Genomic DNA, 19,296 nt, shown 5'->3' on the forward strand with positions numbered 1-19,296 from the left:
CCCATGGAAATCACATCAATGGAAAGAGAGTCTTCAGATTCTACTGGACATATTTTTGCAGACATATTGCATGGCAGTGTTTTTAAAGATTCAGGCCCCCAGGGCCTATAGAACTTACACAGTGGTGTAGCCAAATCAGAATATCTCTGCTGTTCAGCACTGGTTTCTGAGCTTTTGTTGGTGAATATAAACCATGACCCTAACCTGCATCAGTACTATTCTGTATGAAACGTAGAATATCAAAACTGCTTTTCTTCCAGCCCTTCGACCTCTGTTCAAAATAGGGCTTGTCTATGAGCCAGCATAATTATTTCTGCATGCAAGAAAACAAAATCTTTACAATAGAATCAATGAAGTCTATTATATCAGGAGCCTTTAATTTAGATGCACGTAGCTGTATGAAAATTATCTTTGTGCATGAGGGTATGGCACGATTACTCACAGAAAAAGTGAATATTGAAGAACTGGAGAGCCTATCTAGCTGGATGACTTGATTTTTTTTTTTTTTTTAATAATGATGGACAGTCCTTGTAATAATTCTGTGCTTAAGAACAAATGGTTTGTCACTACCATCTTAACACCAGAGCCAGATTTCTCCTTTTTCTGTCCAATCCTGTTTTCTGCAGGAGATCATACATTGCACCTGCTCATAGAGTGATACAGAACCTCAGTAAGGATTCATAAATCAACAGTAACTGCTCCTGCTGATGTCATTCATTCAGGAAATACCTAGGTTAAACTTGTCACCTTTCTTTCCTCTGACTGTTCCAGCCCTCAGGGAAGGAGTCAGAGTTTTGAAGACAAGAAGAGATGTTTACACAGGAAAGGTTCCAAAAAGCCGAAGCCAGCACGGGAGGAAATATGTTCTTTAAGGCAACCACATTCTGGAAAAATGTGTCCAAAATGTGAAATCCTTGTCTGCCGAAAATGTGAGACACTGCATTCAGGAAGCAGCTTCATTGCTCACAGCCTGCTTGATCACTACGACAGAGGAGGACAGGGCAGCTCTACTACATTGATTACAAAAAGCCAGAAAGTACGCAGAGGCGATTAAAGAACCTATGTGGGTGCCTTGTTGATACCTGACTACATTGAAAATGCTGAAAAGCTTGGATCCATTTAGCCTGAACCCTCGGTCTGCACGATCTGTATGCAGCATCAGCAACTGCAGCTATACTGTTGTTGACACTTACTATATGTAGCAGATGCACATCCACTCATTTAACCAGTATAAAGTCTGTAAGTAGGAACTGTAAGTGTCTCAGCTACTAAGAACAGGAAATGATATCAGTTTCAAAGAGTTTTATTTTTCGTCTCAAGGAATCAAGATTATCACCTTGAGCTGCAAAAGAGAAAGCAAGTATTAAATGCAGAACCAACGGGTACATTACAATTGTTTGTAATGTGTAGGTATGTTTCAGTGTTACTTGTGGCCTGGAATATTAAACTTATTTTTAAATTCACTTGCATGGGTATGTAGTTTGGTGGGGGAAAGAGAGCTTCTAATGGCTATCCTGGCCACAAAAATTGCATTCAAATTCCCAATTGAACTGCATTCAATGCCCAACTTGCGACCCAGCACCTCTCCTTAAGAGAAGTAGTAACTCACAAATAAAGTTTTTAAGCCCGTGTATTGCAGCACTAGCATTCAAAGTTTAAGCTTAATTAGTGGAACCCACACCTTCAGCTGTCCATCTCCATTCCCTTCACAATGCCTGGAAAGACGATGGTCAGGAAGATGACTAGCCAATATACAATGCTGGGTGGTGGGTGGGTTAAGGTCCAGCCGTACAGAGGACTATTTGTCTCTTTGGAATTCAGAAATGCAGGTTAAGTGTACAAGTAACCTCTGGAGCAGATGACCCCGAACCTAGCAATGGGCCTCTTTTCCTCCCACACCAACTGCCCCATTTCTATACGCAGGATCAATTCCTTGCTATTTGGTAGGGAATTGACTAAACAGACTTTGCTCAGCAAGACAAAGCATTAAGGATCCTTTTATTCAGCCAAGCAAAAAGAACATGGGGTGGAAAGTTTGGACCTCAGCTTAAACACTGCTCTTTCTTTCTAAATTCACAAGTCACTAGCCCATAGGGGAAAGGAGTCTCTCCCTCTCTGTCTTCCTCACCTCTCCTTTAAAAGTTGTTCCATTTTTATTTCAATCAATGTTGGGTACAGGGACTGGAATCCACTCTGTTTTTCTTTACCTAGGGAGCACTGTAACTGTGCTGTCATCCATTCTAATGTTGTTGGCTACTCACTCTGCTGCCTCATGGAAAACTACTTCTACAGGAGAAATTCACAGCCATGGAAACATCTTTCCCACATTCCTGAGCAACAGTGGGCAGCACCCTTTGTGAAATGCTAGGTGAAGACTCAACATTCCTTACGCAAAGGAGGTAAAGAAACAACTTCAGGAATTACAATGAGCTGTTCTGGCTGTGTTGTACAGCAGTCACATCAGAACGTGCACCCAGAGGTTGCTCACTGGGCAAAGCTTGCTAAGATAAATAGGAGCAAACCTCAGGCAGGATTCACAAACAAGAACAAACTACTCCAGTTCCTCACTTCTCCCTGGACTTCAGTGGATAGAGGCACTCCCAGAAGAAAGAGCTGTAGAATTCCAAGACAAAAAATTAGATCTTACATACATCTTTGCACTACAAAGGGTTGTAATCCCTAGGAAACCATGTTTCCATGGTGCTCAATTGTTGCTTCCACTCATTTGCTTCATTAAAGCCAGATGATGTCTGGCAAATCAGAATTAACCTTTTACGCTTCTCTGTGATCGCTATTCTTAAAATTCTTAAAGCGTAATCCTTCATAGATTTTCCAAGAGTAAGCCATGCAACTACTTGAGTAATATAAATTAATTCCCATCCTACTTCATCAAGCAAACCCAGGGAAAACTCCAACATAATCACCCGAGGAAAAGTAAAGTGACAGGCTGAAAGGAAGAAGAACTGACTCATCACAACAGCATCATTTAAAATCTGATCCAATACAGTAAAACCTGTTAAAAGAGTTCATACAGTTGAGCTTTTAGACAGATGTTCTGGAAATAAAACAGCAGATAAGGTTATATCAGCATCTGACTGGCAAAATCTTCCTTGTGGTTTACCAGAGGACAGCCAGTGGTGGTGCAGTTCCCCATGTAGGCTAATCCATCTGGAAAGGCATCCACATAATAGCAGCACGCAAATTCACCTCATTAAAGGAAAAAAGTTTTCTTGTCTCCTCACTTCATCAACGGTCAATGCTATTTTGCCACAGCATTTGAGGAAAAGCTACTAACATGAGCAGGGTGAATTAATTCCCTGGGAAGCACTGGCAGAAACACATACCCATCATCAGTCAGGAAGTCACACTCAAAAAGAACAACTACAAGATTTTTATTATGCATTGAGGTAGGACAAGCAGCACGGTACTCAAATTTTTTCAGTATCATTAGCTGTTAAAATTACTGCACCTTTCCTGGGTAAGCTACTAAAATCTGCTTCAAGTATCTGCTTGCAATTGCATATCCCTGAGACCGCATTTATTCCTTCTGCTCATTCAGGCTTAAGTTAAAAAATCTTCAGTGTCCTCACAGGAATATTAGAAAATCCAGATCTGCTGATTCCTCAGTCCTTGGACTAACTGAAAATTAGCTGTGCTCCCTAATAAGTGATTCACATGGGCAACGGGTTCTGCATGCTGTTCCCACAGAAGCTGTTAGAGGAAGCTTACATATCCATGTGATCTGAACAGTTTTTCCATGGAAAGGCAAAGCTAGCTTGCTGAACTGACATGCCAAAAATATGAAAGATCAGCAGTTCCTATGTCTATTTAAATCCCTTGAGATTTTATCTGTTATGATCTTACTATGGTTGATTTGCAGAGATATTCCAGTTGCAGGAATAATTTCACTACTAACCTTACATCCTGACTATATCCACCAGAAGTCAGAGGCAGACAAACGTGTCACAAGCAAAAGTTTTGCAATGGAAGTAGTGGAGTAGTTAGTGTGGTACTGTCGTCAGGAATAAAATAATAGATAAGTAAGTGAAATAAATAACACTGCCTTGAAATTAGTCTGACTCTCACCTAGTGATCCAGGCCAGAATAAGGCACATTTGTCTACAAATAATACAAAGCCAAATGTAAACCGTTGAGGTCCAACAGCAATGCCAGCTTGTACGACGGCACCTGGTAAAGTGTGCTTTCCATCAAGACAGCTCTACTCCCTTATCTCTCAGCACTAGTACATCTAGAAAAAAAAAAAAAGATTTTTTAACATTTTAAATGTTTTTAAAAACTTGCCAGAAACTGGAATGCATTATGTGAACACAGGATTTCAGTTTCAGATTTTAAAGCCAGCTGAGACACATAATCATATCAATACAGTGTATTTTGGAGGAACAGTAATAGAAATACTGACTACATGTTTAAAAGATTTAGGATTGAAGTCATCTCTAAGAAATAAAACCACAATCTTAGCCTGACATCTTAATTACTGAGAGCCCATACAATTTAATTATTTCAATAGCTTTGGGAAATTAAAGAGGGATATTGGACGGTATTATGTTAAATATATGAATAGGCTCCATCAAAGGCATTCACTAGAATGTGAATGATTGAACTATCATATCAGTGCACCACCGTCACTTAAAACTGATACAAGCATAAAAGGGAAAGGAAGAAACTCTACAGGTGAGGGACAAATCCACGGGAGCTCTTTGCTTGGGGAGCAAATATAGGACAAGCAGGAATGTTAAAAGCAGCATTTGCCACCATTCTTCACAAATCACATAATACAAGGTAAAGGAAGAAAACCCACCAATTAACCATACAATCGAAATAAAAACAGAACAAATATATACAATATACACAGAGCACACACCCAGTTTCAGCTGTTTTTAAAAGCAGTGTGCAGGTATCTTTTCCCCTGTCAGTAACAATGAAGGACTTGAGAAGTAGGCTTCATTTAGAAACAGTCATTTTCCCAGTGGAAATGTGTGGATCAGATTAGAAGTAGACTTGGAAAAAAGTAAATAACATAACATGGGACCAGCTGCACTGAAGGTGTTTTATACCAGAACTCACAACTTATGATGAGTTTTCTGCAGGTGCGTACAACTACATCCCTTCCAAAGGCTTGGCTGCCTTGTTCCCAACCTCAGAAGAAGCCTCTGGTGAAACATGGGGCTCGCCGGCAGTGGTAGTTATGGGTATAAGCACAGAATCATGCTCCCTGCTGATATTCATCTTGCTCACCAGCCCCAAGCAGTCAAGATGAATTGGCCAACTGCATCTCATGTTCTGGGAAAAGTTATGCGTCCCTGAACACGTTTGAGTACTCCATCTCCCAGACAAATTTAACATGTCTAGGAATTACTACTTAAACAAATGTACACACTGTGAATTAGCTGAGGATGAATTTACTTCCTTCAGAGTTGTCAGCTGCAGAGTAGATTCTTTCTAACACCTCCACCTGCTTCTACAACGTAAATAAATAATAACAATGCATTTGTTACTTTTACGATATTCTAGAAGCAGAGGTCTTGTTAGACAGATTAGCCCCAAGAGTTAGGGCAAGAGAATAAAACCAGTACCTAAAATGCTATCCCGGCCTCAGATAGGTCCTTAACCTTTAAAAGGCCCACACCAAAAAAAACCACCAAAAAAACAGCAAAACCTCACTCTCAACAAAGTAAAACCACCTTTAATTAAATTCCTACATAAAATATTTCTATGTAAAACAACAATTTAGCCAAAAAGTAAATATATGTTTTAATTCTCTTTCAAATGTCAACAAGAATTGAGAGCTACCAGTGTTCTTTGGAGAACAAGCAGTAGTTAAAGTCTACCTTGCTGATGTTCAGAAACAGTATGTTACATCTTTTAACCAGCAGTTCCTATTGCACGTCACAAATTTGCTCTCCATTTAAGCACCTAGAAGCCTGGTACCTCACTAAATAAATTAAAACAAATCCAGTTTCTTCAGCAAACATTTTCAACACAGATATCTTGGTAAAGCGACATTACTGAAAGCTTTTAATAAATACAGAAAAGATTAATGACTTCTCATTGGTGTTCTACAGAATGGTCTTTTCTCACAAACACTTGCTTTCAAAAAAATTTGGTTTCTTTTGGTACTTATGTTCTAAAAAGCACTGTGTATGATATGTATGGAAAATTTTCCATCCATGTTTATAAGACAGCACATTTGCATGGTACAAGTAATCTGACATAAGAGTTTCAATGACAGGCTGTGAGGAGCTTCTTGTTGAAGCTGAACTAAACACATCTCCTAGGGAGTACAAAAGGCCCAGGGGCTGAATGGGAGACTATCATCAAGGGAGGATTTTCAGACATATTTGAAATTGGCCTCTCCTCTTTCTGAACGACTTCTTTGTGTGTCCTATATCAGGACAAGAAAATCGCACAGCCATGACTATCTGGAAGCTGCAACATTTCAGAGGTCTCTGCCTCCCTCATCACTCCCCAAGAAACCTTACAAATACCTGGCTATTCTTCTTTTGGCAGCAGTATAAGACATTAAGCAGATCCCTGTAGTACAATGATGCTGTGGTTTCTATTTACAGTAGAATTAATGCATCTGTGCCATTATGGCAGAATTCATATGAAAAATATACACACAGTCATTTTTAGCTAGATTAGAATAAAGAAAAATTTACTCTTCAAGTCCCAAATTTAAAACAAAAAACAGTTCTCTCAGAGGTCTTCAAACCTCCTGAGCATGTTAGAGTACATTACCCTAACGTATAAAACAAATATTTACACCTCCATAAAGTACCAAAGGATATTTAAAAATGCCTAGTAGCTCTCAGCGTGCAAAGTCAGCAGGAACTGATTATCCAGGTTGGTCACTGTTTGTGGAGACAGTCTTGGGATCAGGCATTCAGAAGCAGAGTGCAAAAGAATCAGGAATTATTTCAGCCCGTTTCTTTTTGTTGTTGTCTTGTTTTCTTTCTTATTTAAAGTAAGTTTTATTGGTCCATACTACAGATGCCATTTAAAAATACTTATCAAGGTAACATTCAGCTTAGTGCAAATCCAAAACTCTTCTAGGATCTGTAATCTTTGCGAACAGTGTGAGCCATCCAATTCACTTTAGTAGTCCAACTTTCCCGGAGTGCTTCATCAAACTTTTGCTTAAATTGTTTTAGTGCTTCTTCCTCACTCTTTCCTAAGGCAAGAGAATCCTGGTACAGAAAAACAAAACAGAACAAAACCATGTAAGCATTACTGCAAATTTGAAAATCCAGTTATGTTCTTCACCTCTTAACACAAACCACATTCTGCTCTTTCCTGTTTTGACAAATTTTCAAATATCAGTGATATTTTCTGAGTTTATAGGTAAAACTAAAAAAAGAATTAAGCAAATAATTTTCACCTTTACAGGTCTATGCTTGTGTATTGAGCCAAGAGGCAAAACACCCCCAAAGTTACTACATGTAAGACTTAAGATGCACAGACACAAAACTTGTCATAGAATGGTTGAAAGGGACAAATATTCATCATTTCCTTTTAGCCCTCAGAAGGAATATGTACCTTATTCTACACAGCTGAAAAAGAACGCTTTGATTTCATGGAAATCTTGAGAGAAATTGAAATAAATTAAAAGTTGTTCACCTTAGAACCAAAATTCACATACTAGAATAACTCTAAGATCTGGCTGAGCTGTAAATCTTATTTTTACCTTGAGATACTGGATGTCCTTGACAGAGGTTAGCTCTGGAAGCCCTGCAGTTAACATCAGTGCAAAAAGTGTAATAAATAGGTTTCCATGTTTTCGCAGAATCAGGTATGCTTCTTCACAATACTGGCGGAACCTTCATATTCGACAAAAAAACACATGCAATGAACCCAACACATGAGAACCCACAGCTGACAAATAAGTAACCACTTCAAAAAAATTGTTATCTGTACTAAAATGCATATCCTAGGAACATGGCAACAGAAAAGGCAGTCAGCAGTTGTAGGGAAAAGCACTGTTGTGTCTACAGAACCTCCACTGCATTCCCACAACATATCGCATACCTACAGGAGAGAAATGGCAGTTATTTGCCATTTCTTCTAATACATATACACCTTCTTCTTCTAGAAATAGCCATAAAATTTGTCAGGCCATACCTAGATGCCTGATTTTATATCTCTGCCAATAAATTCTTCCTGTGAAAATTGATAGCAGAGTGAGAGCAAAGCACCCAGAATGAACATCCTGTCAATTGGTGGGAATGACACAGAAAGGAAAAAGAAAAACCTTCCTCAGTAAGTAGGAAGTCTAGTAGCTCTCTAACCCAAGATGGGAAGGGCATGCAGAAACACTGGATTGTGAGCACAACCATATATGCCTAAGCACCCAAGTAAGAGCATGACTAATTAGCACACTGAATGTGCAGTGATGGACAGAAATGGCAGAAGAGAACCTGCTCTTTAAGAACAGTATTTCATCTTGCTTGAACAACAGTCCGTGGAGTCACTCTCTAGTGCCCTGTGTGCTGCTGAAGGCTTAAGGGAAAACACAAACAAGAACAAAACAATTACAGGAGAAGATGCCATCTCCTGCATCACCTGCTGGAGGAGATAAAAAGGAACTGTATCTTTCCGCTGCAGTTTCTAACGTACAAACTAATCTGTATATAAATTGTAGCTCAGCAGAGAAGCAGACTGTAATGAACACATAAGCACAGTTCCATACACGGAAAGATTAGCAAACTGAACTGGACAGGATCTTGCTGCATTGCAAATTGACACCAGCGAGCATCTCAGTTACAGAAGGATGAGATTAAAATACTACTCACCGACCAAATTTTTCGGTGTTCCCTGTTTTTCCTTGTTGAATAACATGAATGAAATCATAGGTAAGTATGAAAGGTACCCTCTCCCTTTTAATTCCAAACTTGGACTTGAAGTTTCCAAGAATATGCCCAAAATCTATATGAAAGAGCTAAACAAAATATTAAAGAAATTAATTTCTCCAATGAAATAATTCATTTTTCTAATACCACTACAGGATGCTGGTACCGAGAACAGTTAACGCATGATGTTATTCCTCATAGCATACTGCTTCAACCCTCCCGGAGTACTTCATTTTACAATGTGTCGAGATTTATTTATAAATTGACACTGCTACAAACTGATGTGGACTCAAAAAAAATAAAAACTCCTCAAAACTATACTTCATGCATTTTTAAAAGATGGTATTTCGCAAGACACTCTGATAGGAGCTCTTCTTCAGTGACTCTGGACTATTAACAGGGCTTCCAGATGCTCTGAAAAAGATTTATAGAACAGTCTCACTTGGAAAACAGCTGCTTACAAAGTGAGCATTGGTTGTTCCTTCCACTCCTCCCAGATTTCAACCTTTCTTTAAAGCTCTCTGCAATCCTCAGTAAAGAAAAGAAATCTAACAACTTTAAGATCTAATTCTACTGATGGACAAAAGAAACTGGAAGTTTTCAAGGTAATTCCCATACAGATGCTGTAGTTGTTCTGCCCACAGAAAAGATTTTTACCTGACCATTTTTTCTGACCATAATATTGTCACTGTGTCTGTCACCAATCCCCAGCACGTAAGTAGCTACACAGTAGCCAGCACAAGACAGAGTAAATTCTTCAATGGCTCGGTCCAAGTCATCTCTAGAAATACAAAAAAAACTAATATCAGTGCACTCTACTGAGAATTCTTATCATGACTTGACATGAAAAAGGATTTTTGGTTCAGTAAAAAAAAAAAAAAAAAAAAGCCCCTTAGAATACTGCAAAATTAGACTGAATTGAGAGAAAATACTGTAAAAAGTAGCTATGGAGAACAGGAGAAATCCAACTGTGAAAGGCAATGGCATCCAGATTTGAGACCCATGAGGTTGTTTTTTTGTTGGTTTTTTTTCCCTGTTTATTTGTTTGGCCAAATTCAGTATATCTTCAACAACGTGAAATCATAATGCTGCAAATGTCAGAATTTCTGCTGGACCACTGTTTGAATTCCAAGGGCAATCTGAAGCTGAGTCAGAATCTGACACACTGAAAAAAAAAAAGACAAATTTGCCAGAACAGACACACGTTCCTTAACGCTGAAACACAGACTTCCAGGAATTTTGTGGTTTACACTACAGATGAGAAAACAATTGTAGAAATTACCCTAAATTGTATTCCTTCAGCCAGTTTAAGAGAGCATCTTTGTTGAAGGCAGCAGCGGCGGCAACATTGCTACTATTTAACTGAATGTCAGCAATGGTTTCTGAACTGGAAACAGCCTCAATAAGGCCAGAGTGATCTCCAGTTGCTAAACAGCCATATGGCAATATCCTGAAACAAAGCAAAGATAATGTTAAAACCAAAAATAATAAGAATGCTTCTTTAGTATGTGAATATTTTCTGAGGGCAAAATACTCATTTAACTTGAACACTGTACTCTTGAAAATTAATATACGGATTTGGTTTGCAATTTTAAAATAACAGCAATTCATTTAAAATATTTGTTTTTCCTATTGCATGTACGTATACAGAAGAAATTACCAGCATACTTTATTTTGCCATCATACTACACAGTTACTTGTAATGTTATAGGAGAAACTATAGAGGGAGCCCTTTAATTGCATTTGTTAATTTCCTGCCTAAATGGCCAATAACAGATTTACACACAAGTTTATGCTATGTTGTAGGTTATTTGTGTAAATAGAAACCAGGGATTTACCCTTTTTCCCTATTTTTCCAGTTTCAACTTAAAATGCTAGAATGCTCCTTTTCAAGTATACATAGAAAATAATATTTTTCATCTCCCACTAATTTTAAGCCTAGAAAAATAATGGAAAACAGGAGTATAGTATTCAATTCACCTGATACATAAGAATATTCCCGTGCATGTACACACTGTTGAGTAAAAATATCTACAGCACCACTGCATTAAAATAAGACATAGGTAAACATTTGAATCAAGGGGAGATAAGTCTAAATGGGTAAGTGTGCTTTTCCAAAGCATTTCTTCCATCTTGGAGGAGCGAAACCATCACAACTGCTTTCTTCAAAGGCACTGCATCACAAATAGAGGTGTCTATTCTCATTTTAGCCATCTCAGATCACGAATGTTCTCTCAATTCTGGTCATGGATCCTTGTATTAAAAAACAGATACTCATGCAAATCTAATTGCAGTGCACAATTAGTGAGGAGCGCTCACTCATTACACAGCTGTATAAAAATGCACAGGACAGAAAAACTGTGTGGCCATATAGATAGAAGGAGAAGGCTTTGCTGGTGGAGGTGTCATCATTTGCATTTACAAACAAAACAGATATTAATCCTGATTTCTACAAAGAAGAACTGTACCTCGAGTGAGACACCCTATTTATCCAAAGCCACAGAAGAAAAATTAATAAAATCCCAGGCAAAATTAATTGGAACTTTTTGACATAAGAGCTATTAGATGGAACAGTTTCTCTACTACAGCGATAACACACTGCTGAAAGGGTTTAACTGCTAAGAACCATATAGTTGGGTACGCTTTTCCACTAGCAACAAAGTGCACGGAAGATGAGATTCCGCAGGGTGTTTAGAGAACATCCAGCTTCAAACAAAAAAAGAAATGCAGATTTGGGACCTTCTTTCCATTACTATTCTAATGTATTAAATTAAAAATCCCAACTCTCTAGGCCAAAGGGCTCTCACAATGAACAGAAGGGTATCTGTAATTACTGAAAGCCAGCATGCACGACACAAGGAAGCACTGCCCATCCTTATCATGACATGACAAACGTAAGCCAAGTATTGCCAGGTTAAAGTGCACGCTGGCCCTCTTCCACGGCATTTCAACCCACCCTACTTGCAGCTAAACTGGGCACATGTCCAACAACTTCCCTTTCAAAAGCAAGCAATGATGAAAGCCTTCAGCCCCTTGAGGACTCTGTGCTTACAACTGGAGGAAAAAACATCCTTGTCAGAGAGACACTTTGACAGGAGTCAAGTTAGGGACAAATCTGCTCAGCCTTTTCCATCTCATCCCAGTCTTTATGACTTCAACATCTGTCAGCAGGATATGTGCCCTGCTTTTTAATGCCACGTGAAGACCACTGACAGATCAATGCAGCAATTCTGGGCAGGACAGATATTTTTCCTCTTTCTTCACTTCATTTTCTCAAACATCAACATGAATGAAGGGAGGAAATTGTTAATACTGTTCTTTATTTCAATAATCTAATTCCTCACAAGTAAAACCCCAAATTATGATACTTTATGAACACATTCTCTGTAACTTTAGGTCCAATAATTTCAAAACAATGATAAGCTTTAAACTTGTCAAAAATAAATTTTTCAGTGGTTTTATGAACTCTGGTTTCATTCAAACAAAGCTGCTTAACATGAGATTTCACACAACTTTTTTGTACCAGTCCAAAAAGTAACTATGTACTAAATACTTCTGTGACAACTTACTGCAGTAAAGATTAATCAATAAAGATCAAACTCCTCAAATTTAGGATTTTCTGCTATTCTGTTACTTTACTAATCTCTCCCCTAGCACAACTGCAATGCTGCAGTACAGATAAAGCAATAGAAATACCTTTCGGTGAAGTTTACTCTCATTAGAGCTACAACACTGCAAATCTCATAGCATGCTTGGGAAGACATTTCGTATCTGTCTGCAGTGACACGTATTTGTAATACTTAAACATTCCTCATAGAAATAATTTCTGTCACCTACTATGATTATGCCCATATGTGTGACTTCAGACTCAGAGCTTTCTGAAGCAAAATTAACTGTTGTAGTTACAACTTTTGTTTTGAGCAAGCTATTTCCAACTCAGCATTCTGGTAATAATTCATTTCAGAAGTGAATAGGTAGGGCTTTCGTTTATTTGTTTAAGTACACAGATTAATTAGAGAATATGCTTTTTTGTTTTCTAATTACTCTCTGCACTTGACTGATGTCGGAGAACTGAACTCTGAGTCAGTCTTCTCCAAATAACAGAGTAGCATTCATCTCTGCTGCTGGTCTTTGCTGTCTAATTGTTGGATCCATACTGAAAAGTAGAAGCAGTTTGCACCTGAAGTTTTATTCAGTTGGGCACTCCACAGTGCACCCAGTGACAGCCCAGGATGAAGGAACTAATGGAGAACACTGTTGCATCCTGCTGCACACACACACTTCCTTTTCTGATACAAACCCTGGTCTGGTTCCAACATTTAGTCAGAATGCACACACAGGAACCTCAACAACAGAACATACCATGTGTGCAAGAGGCCAGTTTGCCCAGGAGACAAAACAGTTGACAGTGAAAAACAAACAGAAAAAAACCAAAAAGTTCCCCCTTCACCTTTGCAGATCTCAAAACCCACACACACTTGGTGTTCCTCTCCAGAGAGGAGAAATCCCATGGGGATATTGTGCTTGCTTCACACTTCTAGTAAAAGACACAGACAGAGCTAAGGTTTCATTTTATCTTACTGATGAGTAACTGATTAGGGACTGCAATGCAAGTATAAGGAAAGCAATGCTATCCTTAGCACCTCAGTGGCAGCATACTGTTTGCCATTTGATCCATGCTTCTCAGAAGCCATTCATTCTGGTGTGGCAAGATATTCTTGATTGGGAGTTACTTCTCCAGGAAGATAAGCAAGCAGCAAGTGTTTGTGCATGTATATTGGTGAAACAAGTTGGAAGCCTTGCTTTTACTTGAATTATCAAACATTCTGTAGTGGAAAATGTTGAAAGTGTGAAATCTATTATGCATCCACAAAAGGAAAAAGGGAAAAAAAAAAGTTTTAGGGAAACTTAAACCTCAAAGGATGATAAAGAGCAAGAAGAAAAGACTGCACTTATTGGTACGGACGTATGAGCCGTATTTTTCAGAAAATCAGAAATACATGACAGTGCTTTTTTGCCTGTTACAGATGTCTCTTAATCCAAGCAATGAGAGGCAAGCCAAAAACAAGTCCTGACTCACTAACAGCACAACAAAACCTCTTAGTGCTGCTACTGATTCACAGGGTTTGGCGTAGCTGCTTCTCAGGAGGCATGCAGACTGCAAACAAAGATTAGAGATCACAGTCACCCTCTTAGCTACATCCTCATCCTCCTGCTGTTTAGAGAGCTGTTTTAGCCAATCTTTTACCAGTTAAGATCTCTTCAGAGCCTTTCCTTGGTGAATGCCGGCTTAATACCTCTTTGATAGATACAGGACTATAACCCTGCCTCATTCTCAGAATTTTATTTTATAATCAGAACTAAAGAAAGCATGAATGGAAGGAAGATGCTCTCAGTTATGTAAATAAATGGAAGAGGCCAATTATAGAACTTCAGTTCTTCCTTGGAATTTCCCTTTCTACGTTTTTTTTTTTTTTCTTCTGAGAGTTTTAAGACAAATCTTTGGACATCAGAGCCACATTTTGGTTTTCCTTTTTTGAGGTTAAAAAAAAATGGATTGGTCAGGAATGACTCCTAATGATGACTCCTGTTTGCCAGGCACAGTGTGTGGCCCTGCCCAGAACCACAAACGAAGCTTCTGGGAAGGCAGCAAGTGAAGTATGCCTCATATGGGATTCCACAGCTGCCAGAGATTGTCCTTGCCCCTAAATGCTGACTGACTGTTCATAATTTTACTTATTTGTACGGACAGATGTTATGTGCCTTATGAAACTCACACTATTATGCTTGAACCACAACGTTTGAAAAACTGAGCAGAAAGAATCCAAATGAAGCATTTCAAGTAATATTTAAGCACTTTTATTCTTTGGAATACTCTAGTATCCTTATAAAGAAGTCATGCTTATCCTAGCAATTATATGAAGGCAAGAATGTTGCTTTGAAAGAGACTTTAAGATACAAAGATAATTCTGTTCTGAATTTTTTTTCTGACACGCAAATAACATTCTTTTCTTGCTAAAATACTTTAGCACAAAATGTTGCTTACTCTTCGTTAATTTTTACATTAGTTGGGTTAGAACTACATCACTGAAATAGCATCAAATGTTCAATTTGAAGCAGAAATTTTGAGGAAGCTGCAAAATATTTTTCCCTCACTTGCATATGTGTATTAGAACCTAGGAGTTCTAATTCCCACAAACAGTTAATAGACGTGTTTGTTACAAGAGAAAACAGAGACAAACAGAACAAACATCAAAAGCAACCAAGCAAGCAACAAAAAGACACAGAACCTGTTTGCTGGACCCTTAAGTGAAGAATTGTTTTCTCACCTCATACAAGGCTTTTTGTCTGAATGAAAACAGTAAAATAAATAAGAGAACAATGTGATTTATGATCAGCATGGCAACTTAGATACACCATGAGAGATGCAGTGCACTAGTCAAATATTCTGCTTGATAGTAAGTAAAAAAATCTGTGTTTCACTTCACTTCTTGTATTTCTTTTCGTGGCTAAATTATTTTGTAATGTGGCCCATCTAGGGAATAAACTGCAAAGAGAAGCAATCTTGTTAGGTAACGTGAGTGCCTCTTATAGCCTGCTCACCTTGGCTATGACAACTGAAAACTGTGGCACTATTACAGATTTTAGAAACAATATGGTAGGGAAAGCAAATTAACAGGAAAGCCTTGCTGGTAAGAGTGGACTCCCCCATCCATATAAACCAGCCCACAAGAGTTCCTTACCGGAGATCCAGGCCAGCTTCTTTCCAAAGTACATCCATCAAACGTAAAATCTGGAGTGTCAACATGTCCTGTCGGAGATCTGTAATGGAAGGTTGGAACTGCTACCTCAGTTTCTCAGTGTATTGGAGACAAACTACCTAATGTTCATAGACTTTCAGAAAAAGCTATCTAAAAATCCTCATCAATACTAAATGTTAAAGAGGGGTTGATCATGGCTATATCATCGTGATTGGTAAAATCCATAATTGGAAAACTAGTCAGGAGAAGACGCTTAATTTGTTTATTGATGCTATAAATCTTGTTAAATTCTGGTAAATACAGAGCAACACAGATAAAGTGCAAGTGTGAGAAAAAAGAATGAGGAAGAATTTCAAGTGCTCAGCACTGCTTACCATCACCATTTTTAAAGATGATCCCTACAAGATCTCCTCCAAACATCTTATTGTTGTATACTATCCATAGAGGCTTCATTTTAGAATCCATGTACTTACACTTCTCAACACTAGAAGAAAATATAACAAATGTCATAGTCCACTAAAAGTAACTCAGCTGAACAGAACTGAACACTGTTTGAAACAGCAGAAAATGCAGACTTGCTGTAAGGAAGTGCTTAAATGCTACCTCAGCTTTCACCCTACTACTATGCTATGAGTGCTTATCAAGTTATGGATGTATCTGTTACACACTGACTACCTTGGACACCATGACTGGCATACATACATCTAAATTAAGAACTTACATTTACAGAGAAAATATACAGAATTCTCTGTATAGACTTCCCTTTTAAGCGCTATTAAACATTTTAATCACTTTTGTGCTTATTGTCTTAAGCAGAAGTCAGGAACATAGTCTAATTCACATTTAGGCTTATATTTTAAAATGTTTAACTATGAAATACATTGACAAGAGAGTATTAAGTTACATGGTGGACCACAAAACATCTTCAAGCTTAACTGCTATTTGACCTCAGGAAGATTGCCAACAGACCTTCTCTCACTATAGAAAGTGTTCCCCGTGACAGCGTATCTGCTAACAACACAGACAAAGGAAGTCCAAGCAATAGGCGTTTCTACTTTGGCATTTCCAATCAAAATCTACAGTGAAACACTATTCACTCATTCTTTACTTACTGTAGTTCTGAAAGTATAACAGAAGGATTCAGAGGAGACTGGAGGTCAGAGAGTGCTTCTCTGTAAGCATTTTGTTTCAAACATGTGTGCATTGCATCTTTTCCTTTTGCTTTGCTTTGTTTCATGGCATTCAGCTTAATTAGGCTGTTTAAAGTCTTCATTTTATTAAGAGCTTCCACCTGAAATAAATATTTTATATCTTCAAGTTATTGCTTTGACTTTGCACATCATGCAATATATAAAATCTTATTTGGCAGCAAAAAAGTTATTATATGAAGTATTAAATGATTTTACAACATCTTTTACAATGGAAGTAATAATCAATAATTAAGACGGAGTTTCTGAAAAAAAGAAAAATAAAAAACTGGAGAATGGCTTTTTCTAAATTACTCACGTCCTAAAAGCACCATTTTTATAACTAACAAAGACAATGATGGGTTGAAATCTCAAATTTCAAGTCACTTTTTAAAGCAGGACTTAACATTTCCAACAAAATTAACAAGATATTTTAATGTATGATAGATACATTTACTAAAAGCCATTCTACAAAATTCAATTTTCATCAACAGTTCAACAAAGCATAGCACAGATGCTTCAGTCCATGCTGAAGTCAACAGAAACTGTGTGCTTCATACTTCTGCAAACATTACTCGAATTGATGGATGCAGATACTTCACTGCACACATGCAGTTAGGGGCATACAATTCAATATGCCCACATCACTGATTGCAGACAATTTTCACATACACAAGTACAAATGCTTAAAACACTTAAGCCTGCCCTGCAAAAGTTTGCTCATTAAAACCCTGCAAAATGTAGGCATAAGTAAAGTGCTCTAATCAATTAGGATGCTTTAAATCCTAACATATCACCTAAGCAATATATTTTTACTTTTACAGTGTATAAAAGGACTGGTTTAGCCCTTTCCCTTTGTTTAAAAAGTTTTCCACATGTACAATTTCTAAGAAAACAACAATGCAAATGTGCATAACCTTAACAGAGAAAAGCCTGTTGGTAACAAACCTAGACCGCACATACAAAGATTATAATTTCTATACTGCGCCTACACCTAAGCAGTTAGCTGAATATGAAATAGTTGCTATATCCATCAACTGTATTTATGGTAGCCGTAGTTAACATGCTCAGCAATATATATATTCTCTAGCAAACTGTATCAATTTAAATAACTGTAAAAGCTGATTTCTATACAAGGAAGCTTCGGTCTAATTTATAAGGTGCTGAGTCAAGACTTACCACTTTTACAGACAGACTGAACCCTGTCAGGCAGGATGCTGTGGAAATTGTATGCAGTTTGATTATAAAACTGAGGCAATGGAGACCTGCCAGGTCAGCCATCTGTCAAAACCAAAAGCGCTCTGCCTTTCCACTATTCTTGGAGCTGTACAAACATTAGTGACAAGGGAACAAAATGGAACCTGTGTTGTACAAACAGGAACTTTTTGAAGTATTTCTACTTTGAATTTCTTCCGTGTTTGCACAGTTGGGAATTTTTTTGCCCCTTCTTTGATTGTACTGACATTTGTTTCCTGTGAAATGCACAAAAACTTTACTGACCTTAGGTCTATTGCTGAAAGCATTTCATCACCTAACCTTTTTATGATTTTGACAATACTAACAAGCACTCATGTAAAACATCGTTTCAGTGTTCTGTGAACAGCAGCAATAAAGAGCACAACAGTACATTCCTGCTCGGTTTGTCTCTTTTAGTACATTTTCAATATTGACAGTATCAAAATGTTGACCAGACATTTATTGAGTTGCTTTTTCTGTCCTTATTTTCCCTGATACAGCAAGTACAGTAATTCCAGGAGAGCTATAATTTTCAAAGATTTCATGGTAGCAATCCAAATTTACTTGCTAAAACTGCACTGGGACCTTCAGAACATGACACGTGAGTCTCTTTAATAGTCTGCCTATACACTTACTAAGTCTATTTAAAAGCAGACTTTTTTTTTTTTTTAAAGAAAAACCAAAACAAATCCATATTGACACTAACCGATTACTTAGTTTGTTTCAACACCTTTCTTTCCAGGGAGAAGTACCATATATATTCTGCAGCTTCAGCGTTTTTTGCGTCACTTTTTAACAAGCAAGTGAAAGCAGTAGGAAGTTGTCCTGGACTCATCTATATAAAGTTTAGATAGAAACATAATAGTTTCTATTGGGCAACCTGCTCTGACATAGGGAAAAACCAGTCATAAGTTTTAAGTGTACATAAACCCTTCTGCTAGTAATCTAGACAGCCTACTGTTCGATCTAGAATATATGCATATTGCTGAAACTATCTTACACTTCTCAGAATGTTACAAAGCAGCCCATGAGACCCCACAGCACTAGCAGCTTTCTGCACCAGGGAGGGCTGCTCCTTCATTACATCCATCTATTTAGCACTTGCATTTTTCCCTCTCACTCATGCTTTCCTCTCTCCACCTCCCCATCCCCCTTCCTCTTTCCTAAACAGATGGATTTGTCAAAGTAACCTATATGTCCCATAGGAAAATGGAATAAGAATTTGAGTTACAAGCTCGCATGTCA

The 19,296-nt window shown here is 37.9% G+C and overlaps 1 protein-coding gene and 1 long non-coding RNA gene across 5 annotated transcripts in view; one reads left to right on the forward strand and one right to left on the reverse strand.

The window, feature by feature from the left end:
- The window catches only part of LOC110397257, a 78,830-nt gene extending 77,367 nt beyond the window's left edge, over window positions 1–1,463 (forward strand). For both annotated transcript variants that reach the window (XR_002437647.1, XR_002437648.1), the window contains exon 9: window positions 772–1,463. This is a non-coding gene — a long non-coding RNA (uncharacterized LOC110397257). The remainder of the gene's footprint in view (window positions 1–771) is intronic.
- The window catches only part of PIK3CB (phosphatidylinositol-4,5-bisphosphate 3-kinase catalytic subunit beta), an 89,419-nt gene continuing 74,611 nt past the window's right edge, over window positions 4,489–19,296 (reverse strand). For 2 of the 3 annotated variants that reach the window (XM_021393295.1, XM_021393294.1), the window contains 8 exons: window positions 16,741–16,919; window positions 16,003–16,112; window positions 15,611–15,689; window positions 10,150–10,317; window positions 9,525–9,648; window positions 8,811–8,956; window positions 7,706–7,838; window positions 4,489–7,208 (listed from right to left, as the gene is read on the reverse strand). In XM_021393295.1, the coding sequence (XP_021248970.1) occupies window positions 7,071–7,208; window positions 7,706–7,838; window positions 8,811–8,956; window positions 9,525–9,648; window positions 10,150–10,317; window positions 15,611–15,689; window positions 16,003–16,112; window positions 16,741–16,919 (1,077 nt within the window). In that variant the 3' untranslated portion in view covers window positions 4,489–7,070. Of the gene's footprint in view, window positions 7,209–7,705; window positions 7,839–8,810; window positions 8,957–9,524; window positions 9,649–9,799; window positions 10,033–10,149; window positions 10,318–15,610; window positions 15,690–16,002; window positions 16,113–16,740; window positions 16,920–19,296 lie in introns of those variants that run through there. The other variant, XR_002437646.1, reaches the window with a different exon arrangement.

The sequence above is a fragment of the Numida meleagris genome, chromosome 4 (assembly GCF_002078875.1).
Source record: "Numida meleagris isolate 19003 breed g44 Domestic line chromosome 4, NumMel1.0, whole genome shotgun sequence".
Classification (NCBI taxonomy): Eukaryota; Metazoa; Chordata; class Aves; order Galliformes; family Numididae; genus Numida; species Numida meleagris.